Source organism: Leucopleurus acutus, assembly GCF_964270905.1.
Source record: "Leucopleurus acutus genome assembly, chromosome: 19".
Classification (NCBI taxonomy): domain Eukaryota; kingdom Metazoa; phylum Chordata; class Mammalia; order Artiodactyla; family Delphinidae; genus Leucopleurus; species Leucopleurus acutus.
The window spans coordinates 55,105,554-55,119,975 of NC_139161.1; the positions used below are offsets into that span (position 1 = coordinate 55,105,554).

The 14,422-nt window shown below is 47.8% G+C and overlaps 1 protein-coding gene across 1 annotated transcript in view; it reads left to right on the plus strand.

Annotated features, from left to right (window-relative positions):
• The window catches only part of DNAH9 (dynein axonemal heavy chain 9), a gene marked incomplete at both ends in the record, with an annotated part of 297,882 nt that overhangs the window by 114,850 nt on the left and 168,610 nt on the right, over positions 1-14,422 (plus strand). Inside the window, 3 exons of the mRNA XM_082861738.1 lie at positions 6,939-7,096; positions 9,588-9,726; positions 12,337-12,624. Coding sequence (XP_082717864.1) covers positions 6,939-7,096; positions 9,588-9,726; positions 12,337-12,624 — 585 coding nt within the window. The remainder of the gene's footprint in view (positions 1-6,938; positions 7,097-9,587; positions 9,727-12,336; positions 12,625-14,422) is intronic.

A 14,422-nucleotide genomic window follows, 5' to 3' on the forward strand; every position in this document is an offset into this window, starting at 1 on the left:
CCACAGCTTCTGGAGAGCACTTCTTGTTCTCATCAGCTAGGCTGTGCTGCTGTTACTGCCTCACTTAAACCCAGGACCATTCATCATGAATAGTCACACCTGTGGTGTCCCGATGCAGCACCCAGTGCCTGTGGTTGCTGACGGGCTGTCTCCATGTGTCCCCCCAAGGAGCCCAGGGGAAGAGCAAAAGGTGGGAGCCACAACAAGGTCAGCAGAGACCTCTTCTTGGGCTCCAGAGGTATAAACAAGTTCCACATGGAATTCGGCTTTTAAAAGAAGCAGGTTCTTGTAGAGTGAAGTTAGCCAGACAAGGCAGGGGAGAAGTGGTTATGTGTGTAAGCTCTGAAACCACACTGCCAGTGTTCAGTTCTGGTTCTGCCACTTTACTAGCTGTGTGACCTTGGGCAAGTCCATGTCTCAAGTTCCACATTTGTAAAGGGAGTTAATAATACTAATACCTACTAGATGCAGTTGTAGTAATTATTGAGTTAACATATGTAAAGCACTTAAAACAAAGCCCTACACATAGTAAGCACACAATAGATGTTAGTCTCTGTTATGATGGTGATGGTGATGGTGGTGGTAATGGTGGTGGTGATGTTGATGGTGGCGGTGATGGTGATGATGATGATGGTGATGACCATGGTGATGGTGGTAATGGTGGTGGTGATGCTGATGCTGATGGTGATGGTGGTAATGGTGGTGGTGATGCTGATGCTGATGGTGATGACCATGGTGATGGTGGTAATGGTGGTGGTGATGATGATGGTGATGACCACGATGATGATGATGGTGGGGGTGGGGGTGATGTTCATCGTTACTATCATTATTACCTGAACCCTGCAGGAAATGGGTTGAAGAAAAGTAGAAGGCTGGAACACAGCACAGGGAAGAAGGGTCTACTCCCTGGTCTCAGCAGTCTCCCCTGCACTGTTCACTCCTTCTCAGCCGGCCAGGCTCTGGCTATCTTAACAAACTTAACAGTGTCCTAACCGATGAGGCACTGCCCAACAGCCACTGTCCCCAGTGCATAGTAGACAGACGCTGTGGATTTGCCTTACAGTATTTTGAAATTGCCAAACACAAGATCAGTGGTGAGTTCAAGATTAATTCCCTTTTGCTTCTGGAATTAAATGAAATAAATTCAATCTGGAATTCTCTGATGCTTCCACACTCTCGTCTAGGAATACATCATAGGAAACATTCTCAAGAAAGTGGTCTGACAACAGCCTGGGCAAAATCTGAGATAGTACCATTTAAAATCATAGACCCATCCAAGGAGAAAATTGCACTAACTGTTCACGCTGCAATCCAGGCTGGCATATTGGTGCAGAAGCTGCACCAGCTGTGACAGTTCTACCCGCCTTACCCCTCCTCTCCTGACTCTCCTCCTTTCCTCTCCTCACATGTCTGTGCCCCTCTTCCCAGTAACTTCTACAAAAGTGAGCATGCCTCAGTATTCTTGGAGGTGGAAATTTTCATGTCTCTGTCAGATTGGTCAAGCAGAATTGCATATCCAATTGGGAAAACTGTGGCAATTCCAAGAACAATTACTCTGTTATTTTTAAAACGTATAAGTTACTACATACTTTTTGGGGGAATTTTGCCACTACTGTTGCAATCAGCTCCCTAGGCCTCGGGTTATGTGGGCCAGGGGACATGTGCCACTACTCTGTACCTCCAGCCCCTGGTCCCCCTCCACACTGCCTGGTCAGGCATCCCTGCCACTTTGTCCCTTCCACAGGTACGAGCCCTGGTAGTGGGCTGGGCTGGGGCAGCAAGTGGCTAGAAGCAGCAGAGCAGCTAGCAGGGACTCGGGAGCCCATCATAGCAGTGTTCCAAGTACTCAAGGAGCTGAACAAATGCTAGCCTCTCAGAGCCAAGGGAACTCCCATGTAACACCCTTTATATAGGAGTTTAAGGTCTAAGGTAAAACATAGAAATATTTTTTTAAATGTTAAAAGTGATGAGTGGTTTGTACTTCCTGAAGGCAGCAGACTCTAATCTGCCACTGCAGAGAGAAGCATGGAGTGAGCCAGGCAGGATTTTAATAATGCATGGCATTTGGGGGCAAAGGCTGGAGAAGAGAATGACCCCAGGGGACCACAGAATGAATGGGCCACTTCCCTAGAACGTAGGGGGGCAACATAGAGGGGTGTGGAGAAAAAGCTGAGAGGAGGAGCATAGCCTAGGGCTAGCCGATGACCTCCTTAAAATTTATCACCTGCGGGTAAGATGGGATGACTTTGATTCTTCACCAGTGTGTCTGATGCAAGGCCCTACCTGGGTGGGAGGGTATAGGGGCAGAACCGTCTGTGATCACCAACTTCCAGTCTTTGGAGGGAAAGATGTCATTCTTAAGATATCCAGTCAAGCCACTGTGGTCAGACAAGCACACGTGGCTTGTGTAGATAGCAGGACTGATTATTTGATGTCAGAGCTGGGCTGCAATATAGAGAAGTAAGACCTACACATGCATCTAAAATATAAGGCAGGAAGGAAGTTCCATTCAAGAGGTGCAGTTAAAGCCTATAGAAACTGAAAGAAAGTGAGCCCATCTAGTCGAGAGGCAGTGGAGGGTCATGAATTGGAATGGGGCATTGTGGTCCCGGGGCAAGACCACTCCTGAGAATGGACAGTGGGGGTTGCTGGGTCGGGTGGTGGCAGCTAGCCCCGTGCTGCTCCAGCGGCGGACCAACAGCATCAGCATCCCCTGGGCACCTATTAGAAACGCAGACTCTCAAACCCACCACAGACCTGCTGTAACAGAATCTGCGTTTTCACAAGACGCCCAGTGGGACATAGGCACCATGAAGTTGGAGACAAGCTGCCCTGGGTGCGGTATTCTCCACCCTGGTTGCACGTTAGAATTGCCTGGCAATTCTGAAAAATAGCAGTGCACAAATGCACAGTCTCCACCCCAAAGATTTTGATTTCATTGGTCTGGGGCAGGACCTAGGCATCAAAGTTCAAAAAATACCTTCCTGCATGGTTCTCATGTTCAGCAAACATTGAGAACCAGAGTTGAGAGGGAGATTGTGAAGTAAAGAGAAAATGCTTGAGGACCGTGGAGCTTGGGTTCACACCAAGACCCACAGGATCAAGCCTGGCTGGTCCAGGTGAGTGGGCTGCAGGGACATGTCCTCTCCATGGCAGGTGGGGCAGAAGGATCAGAGGACTCAGGCTCCTTGAGAGGTGGAGGGGGGTCAGTCTGCAGGTGTGAATGGAGACACCTGGGCAGAAGCAAGTACGAGTAGAAATCGAAGAACTGACTGGACTGCAGTGGTTCTTGGACTTCAGCATGCATCAGAATCACCCGGAGGGCTTATTAAAAGATGCTTTGTTGGACCACACCACCAGAATTTCTGACTTGGTCAGTCTGGGCTGGGGCCAAGAATGTGCATGTGAATTTGGTAGGACCCAGGGACACAGGTGTGGAATGGTGGACAAGTCACTTACATCTTCTTGGCCTCAGTTTCCTCATTGGTAAAATGTTTGGTCCAGATCATGGTTTTCTCAACTTAGGCACTAAGGCTGTCTTGGGCCTGAAAATTCTTTGTTGCAAGAATCTGTCTTGTGCGTTTCAGGATGTTTAGCTACATCCCTGGCCTCTACCCACTAGACACAAGCAGCAACCTCCCCCCTAGTTGTGACAACAAACATGTCTCCATATGTGGCCAAATGTCTCCTGGGGAGGGCAGGTGCAAAATCACCCCCAGTAGAGGACACTGGTTTCTACATAGCTCTCCATTTTTGCTTGTTTCCTTAATGGGTGGAGAAAGCACCTTTTTTTTTTTCATGGAAACCTATGTCTCTAAATTGTAACAAGCATGATTATTTTCAGAGCAAAACAAATTTCTCTGAAATGGTATATATTAGATGAGGAGCTGTGTGTGGCTGGCAGTGTTCCTACTGGTAGAAGGCCGTGTGGGGAAGTGGCTAAAAGTATATGCTTTGGCCCCAGACTGCCCGATTTTAACGCAGGTTGCCCCGCTTACCAACTGTTGGACATCTGGCAAGTTTCATTTTTCTTTTAACTTTTTATTTTGAATTTATTTTAGAATTGTAGGAAATCATAGAAAACCAATTACAGAAAAGTTGCAAAATAGTATAGAGTTCCCTCATGCCTCCCCTAACGCCTGCATCTTCCAGGACTGTAGCACAGTCTTCACTGCCTTCAGCCTCAGTTTCCCCATCTATGAAATGAGGATCCACCCATCTCATACAGCTGTTGAAAGGACTGAATGGGTTAATTCATATAAAATTCTCAGAAGAGTGCCTGGTACATATCAAGGGCTCAGTAAATGACAGTTATTACTCCGCTATTGTTCCCCATGGCAAAAGTGATGAGTCTCTAGCGGGGAAACGGACCCCCACGAGTGAGGAGTGTACCTGGCACCTTAGATACAGTCCGTACCTACCTGTGTGTGCACCTCCACCTGGCTGGGCTGCAGTTTAATCCGTATGATCCCGGTTCACCTGCTTCTACCCACACCCCACCCCCCACCCCACCGCCTCCTGAAGGACCTCCGGACTTTACCAGGCCCCCTGGACCCTGGGCACTGTTACAGTCCAGTAGCTTGTTCTCTGGACCTCAGCTGCTTTTAAGGCAGCAAGGAAATGCCAGGCAGACGGCCTCCTGTCCTGCGTGAGCCGGGCCATCAGAGGCTGCTCTCAGCAGTGAGGCTCCAGCCTTAACTGCCTCCTCGAGTCTGTCCAACACTCTCCCTCAAGAGCCCCCGCGGAATTTTACACAAAAGCACAGATGCTGCAAGTCCTACAGTGCCGCACAGATTCTCACTGAGCGTGAGGTGTCTGGGCCTCGGGGTGCAGGAGAGAGTGCTGAGTCAGAGCGAGTGGCAGAAAGGGTCCCGGGCTCTGGCCTTAGCCCAAAGGTGTCAGAGCCATTTGCAAGTAGTAATGAAAGTCCCTTCCCTACTCCGCCACAAGGAGAGAGCTCTGTGTATTTTACAGGTGGCAGGACCGGGGCGGAAGGAGAGACCCCAGCCTTCCCCACTCTCAGGCCTCGCGGGGTGATGAGGGTGGCGAGAGGCCCCATGGCCCAGCAGTGCTACGAGTGCCATGGGAACCAGCAGAGCCCAAGCTGTTAGGCCAGCGTGCTGGGTGCTGGAGGCTGCCTCTGCCAGGACACACTGACATGCTGTGCGCAGAAAAGACGTTTCAGCCTCCAGCTAACTGCTGTGAGCTCAGACGCGTTCTGTCATCAGAGCTTCACTTGGCAAAGCAGCGGAATCGCAACCGTGGACCCGCCAGGCGCTCTGGCAGATGCCGCCCTTCCAGGCACTGGAGAGAGCCTCGCCCGCGGTGGATGGCCCAGCGGCCTTCAGGCTCTCTTCCTCTCTCTCTCCTTCTCTCTCTCTGTCTCTGTCTGGCTGTGTGGCTGTCTCTCTGGTCCAGCTGTCTCTCTGTTTCTGTCTCTCTCTTTTATAAGTGTTCCAGCTTTAATTCTCTCTGTCTCTGTCTGTCTCTCTCTTTCTTTTGTTTATGGTCCAGCTCTCTCTCTCTCCCTCCCTCTCCTTCTCTGTATCGCTGTCTCTCTCTGTCTCTATCTCTCTCTGGTACGTGGTCCAGCTGGCTCTCTGTCTTTCTTCTTGTTTAAGATCCAACTGTTCCTCTCTCCTTCTCTCTTCTATACACTCCAGCTGTTTTTCTCTGTGCTTCTCTCTCTCTCTCTCTCTCTCTCTCTCTCTCTCTCTCTCTCTCTCTGTCTTTCTGTCTCTGACTCTGTCCCTCTCACTCACACACACACACGCACACACACATATCCCTGCAGCCCAACTCCACGGAACCCCTGACTATTCTAAATACCCCGATCACAGCTGATAGGCATGGAGCCTCATTCAAACCTTTGCCCCGGCCCCAGCTTCCCGGCTTTGCTCTCAAGAGCCCTGAGAGGCTAGAAATACTCAGAGACATTCCAGGCCTGGCTGGACAAGTGAGCCCCTTTTGTCTTCCCTTCTTCTTTTGCTGATCATTATCACACACGCTTTTCCAAAGCACCAGATGTTCATTTCTCTCTCTCCTTCCACTGCTATAAGTATGATCTAGAATCTAGATCTAACTAGGTCCACCTTCAGCTTATTAAATCCCCTCCGGCTCCAGACCACATTTAAGGAAAAGTCTAATCTCTTTAGAAAGGCACGCATAGCCCCTGGGGATCTGGCCCAGCCTCCCTTTGCTTTGTCCCCCGCTCCTCACCATACCCTCCATCCCTACCGGAGTCGCCTGTGTTTTCCAGGTTCGTTCCAGAGATGTAGACGGAGGGGTAGCCGAGAGGGTTAGATCCAGATGAGGACACACTGCAGTGATGGCGGCGGTCACATCAAGAGTGCCCATGTTAGCTGCTATTTTTGAGCGTTTTCTGTGTGCTAAACTCCTTGCGGACTTTATTTCATTTACTCCTAGAACAAGCCTAGGGGGTAGGTCCTAGCGTTCTCTCCACCGTGTAGCAGCTAAGAGCCCAGGCTCCAGAATCCACGTGCCTGGATTCAGATGCAGACGCCAGCACTTAGCAGCTGTGTAGGGCTCAGCAAACTACTCTACCTCTTGGGATGACGGTACTAAAGAGCCCGCGCTCAGAGCATCCTGGTGAGGATCACATGACATAATACAGAACGATGCTCAAGATAGCGGAGGGTGTGGACAGGACTGGCGGTCAGGGTTGTTTGCTGTTCACCCCCAACCTCTTAGGCACCATGTGATAAGCGTGGATATGGGGATACGGGTGGCCAGATTTCTTTTGGACATGCACCCAGTGCCCATCGGTAAAGAGCCCAGGATGCAGTCGCCAGGCCTGTCCTTCCATGAAGGGGGGCCCAGAGCAAGTGTTTGTGTTGTGTGACCACAGGGTCCCAGCCTTAGCTACCGCTCCACCTCTGGTACGTAGAGGGATCATTTTCCGATGACTTGTTCACCAGGTAAAAACCATTCAAGATGCAATTCGAGATAAGAAGCAGCGGTTCAACTTCCTTGGAGAGGAGATTAGCCTGAACCCTTCTGTGGGCATCTTCATCACCATGAACCCAGGCTACGCCGGCCGCACGGAGCTGCCAGAAAACCTCAAGGCTCTGTTCAGGTGAGCGTCTGCTCTGCCCCGTGCAAGGGCCCCGGAGAGAAGCTTCTTTTATTTTTTCCACTGAAAATGTATGACATATACATTAAAAGAAATGTGGAGCATATTAAAAGGTAGATTTTACAAAACCACGTTTAATGCCATCACCAGTAAAATTATTTTTTGCTTAATTGTGTTCTTTTCTTTACAGGCATATAAAGTCATGCATTTGTAGTCTACGTGTGTGGTCTACACACAGTTTTGTATTTTCATTTCATAGTCTATCATAATTCTATCGTAAATGGTTTCTTCTTCTGTTAGGTATTCTTAAGAAATCTCATTTCATGACTGCATTTTATTCTGTCAAATGCATGGTCCACAATGTAGTTAACTAGTCCACAGTAGTTAAATATAACAGTTAAAATAAATTTATTCATCATGGTATAATATACATAAGTATTTTTTTTTTGTATGCATGATTATTTTCTTTGGCTAGCTTCCCAGGAATGGAATCACTGAATTAACAGGGAGGAACTTTTTTAAGGCTCTTGATACACATTACCGAATTGCTTTCTACGAAGAGCTGTGCTGAATGACCATCTCACAGGTGACACATGATAGCACCTCTTTTATTTTACCTTTGCCACCAGTGGATATTGCCACGCTTTTAAATTTTCTTTATTGAGATAAGAAAACACAAAAGCATTTCCTAGCAGGGGCTGGAGTCTTCGTTCTTTTTTCAGAAAAGAGAAGTCAGCCCAACAAAGAGAAAGCTGAAAGATCCTTCATGGCTTCTGATTGTCTGTCTACTGAACTGGTACCTGAGAGGGAGGCTGTGAGAGCGAAAACAAAGCTGTCTGTCTCGTCTTTGGACTGAGACCCAGCGCTCTCTGTTGCGGACACAGAGGCCCAGGAGGCCACTGGAAAGCTCCCTGTGTCCTTCAGTCCCTCACTTTCACTGCTCCAGGGGTGGGGCGGTACCTCCTCCTTCAGGCAGGTCCCCACCTTAACCAAGAATGTCAGCAGGCTGTGGGAACTGGTGCCACAGAGTACTATACTGATCACTATTTGCTTATGCAAAGTATTTATTAAGTAAACTGTGTGCTATGAACAATACTGGATAGGGGTTATCACCCTGATAAGAATTATTCCTCACACTTTTTCCCCTGAATTTAAAGGGAACATATACCCATAGAAGAAAATTTGGGGGAAAAACAGAAAAGTACTTGTAAAAATAATAAGTACAAACATCTACTTTCACATTTAACTCTCACAAAAACCCTATGAGGTAGATACTATTAGGATCCCCCTTTGAACTGTGAGAAAACAGATTCAGCAGATTTCCCAGGGTGGTAACCGTAGTTACTAAGGTTAGCTAGTAACCCAATTAGTAAGCAGCAGAACTAGAGTTTGAACCTAGGCAGTCTGATTCCAGACTCTGCTCTGCCCACCCCAGTCCTATCATCCAGAGAAAGTCAGTGTGACCCCTTGCCACCTGCCTTCCAGTATTGTGGGGGCAGAGTATTTCTTTTTCAAACTTGGGATCAGACTCCATAGAGTTTAGTACCCTGCCTTCATTAATTAATGTTTTCCTGTGTCATTAAATAGTTTTTCTTCTACAGCATTATTTTTCACAGCTGCATTGCACTCTGTTGTACGGATGCATATTTAACCTTATTTTAGGTTACAAATTAATTTTGAGAATCTAAGTATTTGCTTGCTCCTTTGAATTTGATTCTAATATAATATAATATAAGGGAAAAATGTACTTGAATGATACGTTTTTGAAAATTTTATATCAGTGTAGGGAAAATGCAATTAAAGAAACGTAACAACTTTAGTCTCCTATCACATACCTAATGAATTAATTTTAAAATTAACTAATTTTAAAATAAAATGTTTCTAGACCTAGAGGGGAAAAAAATCACAATAAATCCTTATATATAGACAAAAATCCCCTTCTATATTCTCATATTTGCCATTTTGTGGCAAAGTGGGGTTCATAGGTGCCTACTTCAGACCTCAGAATTACGTACTGACATTTGTATGCAAATAAGCATAGAATAAGTTTGATCATCTAGACTTGGAGGAGACAAGTTTTGAGGAGGAGAAATAGATTCTCATTTTCTTGCAGATAACAAGAGAGACTCTATTCCTCAACCTTAGCCCCTAATCTATGATAGAAGATCACTAATTGGTAATCTGCTAATTACTGAGGCTTTACTAATCTGTGCCTTGTATAAGGCACACTGGACCCAAGTTACAAGACTTGCATTGTAGCCCCACCTCTGTCCCTATCTGCTCACATCATCCATCACCTTGAGCAAGAGAGTTTACTCCCTTTATCCTTACTAACTCATCTTAACATTGAAAGTCTTCAGTGAAATAATTGCTAAGGTCTCAGTTTTCACACTCTCACATGCCTCCGTCCGTGATCTCAGCCAGTGTCTCTTGTCTTACAAGCTCCCCTCCACTGTGGTTGGGACTGTCTCAGCCCTCTGTCTCCCTTACACAGGCCTTGCGCAATGGTCGTTCCAGACTTTGAGTTGATCTGTGAAATCATGCTTGTGGCGGAAGGATTCATTGAAGCACGGTTACTAGCCAGGAAGTTCATCACCCTTTACAAGTTGTGCACAGAGCTTCTCTCTAAACAGGTACAATCCCTGGTTAGACCAGGTGACCAGTTGCGTGTGATTGTCCCAGCTCTGGACGGGTTCTGGAGCCAGTGTGTTAGGGAAACATTAAAACCTTCTCATAGAGAGTCACTGTGCCCATAAGCATATTACACGCTCTAGAAACATCTATAAAGATTCATGTTCATTTTCTTAGCCCAGCATTAAAAAAAAACAGAACAATTTGGCCACAGAACTCCCTTTTTAGTAGAATACTTAGCAGCACCTCATAGATCACCAGTGTCCCATGAGAAACATTGCAGTGGCGAATGAAAGCCCTTGGAGGGAGTGGTCTGTACCTGAAGGAACGAGAGATGGGAGGAAGTTGGGGGAGAGAGAGTCAGGCATTAAGCAGCACCGCGCTGCTCATTGCTGCTGCTCCTTAAGTGTGGCTTCTGCCCAGGGCCGGCCCCCTTCCAGAAGAGACCTTACAACATGACCCAGAGCCTCCAAGGTTTATGCCTTAGATGGAGAATTTCTTGGTGTCACGGACAGCCAGTCAGGCTTCCTAGGCGTTCCCAATGAGTTTCTCTTTCCTTTCGGGTGTTTACTTGGATCACCTTTGCTGCCACAAAGTGAGCCCTCTGAGTCCTGTGAAATCTGTCCAAAATGGATTTAGGAAAAAAAAAAAGAGAAGCCACCTCCCCTGTTTTCTCAACACTTCCCAGGCCCTGGCTCACTGCATCCTCTCTGTTGGTTCTCAGCCACCAGTGGCTTCAGCCCAGTGACTCACCTTCCCGTCTCGATCCCAGATTTCTCTGTTGAACTCAAAGCCTGTATATTCAGTGGTCTATGCCACAGGTCCCCTGATTGTCTAAAATGCACCTCCAGCTCAGTATCTAAAGCCAGTGGTCCTGCCAGCTCCACCGCAGGCCCACTGCTGCATTCAGGGCTTCAGGAGAACAATCGCTTACTCACTTGCTGATTCTGGAAGCCTGGAGTTATCCTTGACACCTTCCTCTTCCTCAGCCCCACATTTAATCATGAATGAACGGCTGTTCTTTCTACCCTGTGGATATTTCTCAAATACTTCTTTCTTTCTACCACTTTTGTTGCAAGCACCCATGTCTCTTGCTTGGAAGTTCCTCTCTACTAGTTTCTCTACCTCTACTCTAGTCCATCATGTCTATTCTTTAGCCACCAGCTGGAGGGGTCATTTAAAAATGGTACTCATTGTACTTAGGATAAAGACCAGCGTCCTTATCACTGTCTGCAAAAGACCACGTGCGGCCCTGTCTCCTGCCTCTTCCGAGGTGCCAGGTCACAGCCCTCCCCGGGGTGTGCTCCTGCACCTGCGCTGCTCTTTCAGTTCAGTGTATGATGAAGGCGAAGGACACGGTGGCTGCGCCTGGGCTAAGGATCAGACTTCCCTGAAGAAACAATATCAAGGAAGGCCTGAGGGGACTTCCCTGGTGGCACAGTGGTTAAGAATCTGCCTGCCAATGCAGGGGACACGGGTTCAAGCCCTGGTCTGAGAAGATCCCACATGCCATGAAGCAGCTAAGCCTGTGCACCACAACTGCTGAGCCTGCACTCTAGAGCCCGTGAGCCTCAACTACTGAGCCTTTGCTCTAGAGCCCCAGAGCCACAACTACTGAGCCCGCGTGCCACAACTACTGAAGCCTGCGCGCCTAGAGCCCATGCCCTGCAACAAGAGAAGCCACCACAATGAGAAGCCCGCGCACTGCAACGAAGAGTAGCCCCCGCTCGCCGCAACTAGAGAAAGCCCGAGTGCAGCAACGAAGACCCAACACAGCCAAAAATAAATAAATAAATAAATAAATAAAAAGTTGAAAGAAAAGGAAGACCTGGGATCCAGTGAAGCCCAGATGAGGAGGAAGTGCAGTCAAGGCTGGAAGGAACGGGTTGTCCCCAGCCTCAGGAGTGGGGTCCTGAGTCAGTTTTATGTTTCTGCGTTCCTTGCACACTGAATTGTCCTCTGTAACAAGCATCACAGCTCTAATTAAATAACGACCTGCTGTGAAGCAAGTAGCAGAGCTGGGACTTGAACCGAGGTCTGTCTGAGCTCAGAGTCTGTGCTCTGGACCGCACGCTCCACCCCTTCCTCACCACTCCACTCCCAGCCCTGGTGTCAGCAGTGTGCTCCACCATCCCACGAGCCTACGCTCAGAACCTGTGACCTCTGGGTGCCTCCTTTGACAAAAATTTTAAGGAACTTTTTTTCTTCTCCTTTTCTCAGAGTTTGAAGGCCTCTTTGAGGCAAGTACGCTCACCTTCGGCCACCTCTGAGAAGTAACACATCTCCCTCCTTGACAACCCTTCCACCCTCTGAATGTTCAAGGAGTAGCCAGATAGGTTTGGAAGCGGTCTGTTTAACCTCCCTGACCCCCAGCCCCCCATATGCTCTGTGTCTGCTCTGTCGTCGTAACAGCCAGAAAAGTGACTAATGTCAGACCAGGAACTAGGATCCTGGATCATGATCTACTATGTCGTTAATCTTTTCCTTTGCCTCTGCCTTGGCCTCAAAAGTGACCTAGTACTGGTGTGCTATCTAATCCTGCGGACACTAGCCCGAGCCCGTGGGGTTGTGCATCCCAGCAGCTCTCGTCTAACCCTGCTGCCTTCCCGCAGGATCACTATGACTGGGGCCTGAGGGCCATCAAGTCTGTGCTGGTGGTGGCGGGATCCCTGAAGCGAGGAGATCCTGACCGGCCCGAGGACCAGGTCCTGATGCGCTCCCTGCGAGACTTCAACATCCCCAAGATTGTGACAGATGACATACCCGTGTTCATGGGCCTGATCGGGGACCTGTTTCCTGCCCTGAATGTCCCTCGGAGGACAGACCTCAACTTCGAAGCTTTGGTTAGGAAGGCTGTGGTGGAGCTGAAGCTGCAGGCTGAGGACAACTTTGTGCTCAAGGTACAGGGTTTTCCCTCCCAACGTTTTTTTGTCTCTTAATTCTTTTCTTGGACAGTGGATTATACTTCATCCTTAATCCAAAGTGTAGCTTTAGAGGTACAGATACTTATCGACTTTGCAATAACTTAAGTAGCTCTTTATTGGCACATCCACAGTGTGGAATGTGCGGTGAGGAATGCAAAAGAAGGACAAAGCCCCTACCGTCAGGGGGTTCACATTCTCATGGGAGGAATGAGACACAGGCTTTGCTATAGCACGTGTTCCTTTCATGTGAATTACTTCATGCACCACTATACAGGAATGACAGTCAGGTAAAGTGGAAGCTGTGTTGGTTCTTATGCATTTTTCTGATCTTGAAAATGCTTTGAAGTGATCAGGGACAGGCTTTACACAATTAAAGAAAAACCTGAGGGTGGTAGATAGAATAATTCCTCACCCTACCCCGCCAAAGATGTCCACAACCTAATCCCCAGAATTTGTGAACATGTTACATTACGTGGCAAGGGGGAATTAAGGTCACAGAGGGCGTTAAGGTTGCTAATCAGCTGACCAGGCTGTGGGGAGATGATCCGGGTTTATCCAGGTGGCCCAGTATAATCACGACGGTCTTTCTAAGTGAAAGAGGGAGACAGAGAGTGTCAGTGACCCCACGGAGGAAGACTCAACCAGCCACTGCTGGTTTTGAGGGTGGAGGATGGGGCCATGAGCCAGGGAGTGTGGGCAGCCCCTAGACGCTAGAAAAGGCAAGAGAACCGACCCCCCCCCAAAAAATACACACAGCTTTCAGAAGGAATCAGCCCTCAACACCTTGATTTGAGCACAGTTAAGACTTCTGACCACCCAAACTGTAAGCTAATAAATTTCTGTCATTTTAAGACATTAAGTCTGCAGTAATTTGTTACAGCCATAGAAAATGAATACATTTAGCAATAGACATAGACTTAAAGAAAGAAAACCTGAAACTTTAGTGCAAGTATAGCTAGTCTCATGGCTGTAGGAACCACAGAGGTTCGTGCTGTTTTCTGGGGAGGCTTAGGGTGGGTGAAGTCACTTCCTCATGTATTAAAACAGTGGATTAGTGAAGAAGGCTCCATCTACATCCGATCTTTAGTTCTTTATTAGAAATTCATACACCCATGATCTACCTCTTGAAAAAAGAAGCACAGGCCCCCAGATTTAAGGTTTCAGAGGATAAACGGACATGAGGTAGGTTGCAGATGCTCTCTAATGACTTCACTGTGCTAGTGTTTTTACTGGGATTAGGATGCATTGTTGAGCTTCGAGGGCTTTGGATACAACATTCTGTACGCTTTGAGTGGTCTGCGCAATCTTGTTTTTCCATGAGTCTGTTTGCAGAAGGTAACATTTTTAGGACGTATCGATGTTGTTACAGTAGAAGTGCCTGCACACAGATAACTAAACCTGGAGGGAGGATGTGACAGGTGCCACAAGAGAGGGTCCTGGAATACAGGGATAAGGGCAGAATTTTTTTTTCCTGTACTGTTACCTCTCCAGGATATGCCACCAAGCTGCTTCGCAGGAGAGAAAGTGCTCCCCCTTGAGGAACTTACAGACTGGGGGCTGGTTCCTTCTCCACTCCAGGTGGGGTTTCTAGCACACAGTACTTGCATTGGTTGAGATTAAGCTCTGGCTACAGATAAACAGAACTGGTGTCTGCTTTCATTTCTGAGATTACATTTTACAGAAGAGAGCAAAGCATCACCTGGTCCTTTGCAGCTGTGATTGGTTTTGCCCGTGGAGCAATCCCCACTCCCAACCTCTCTCCTCTTAAGTTTGG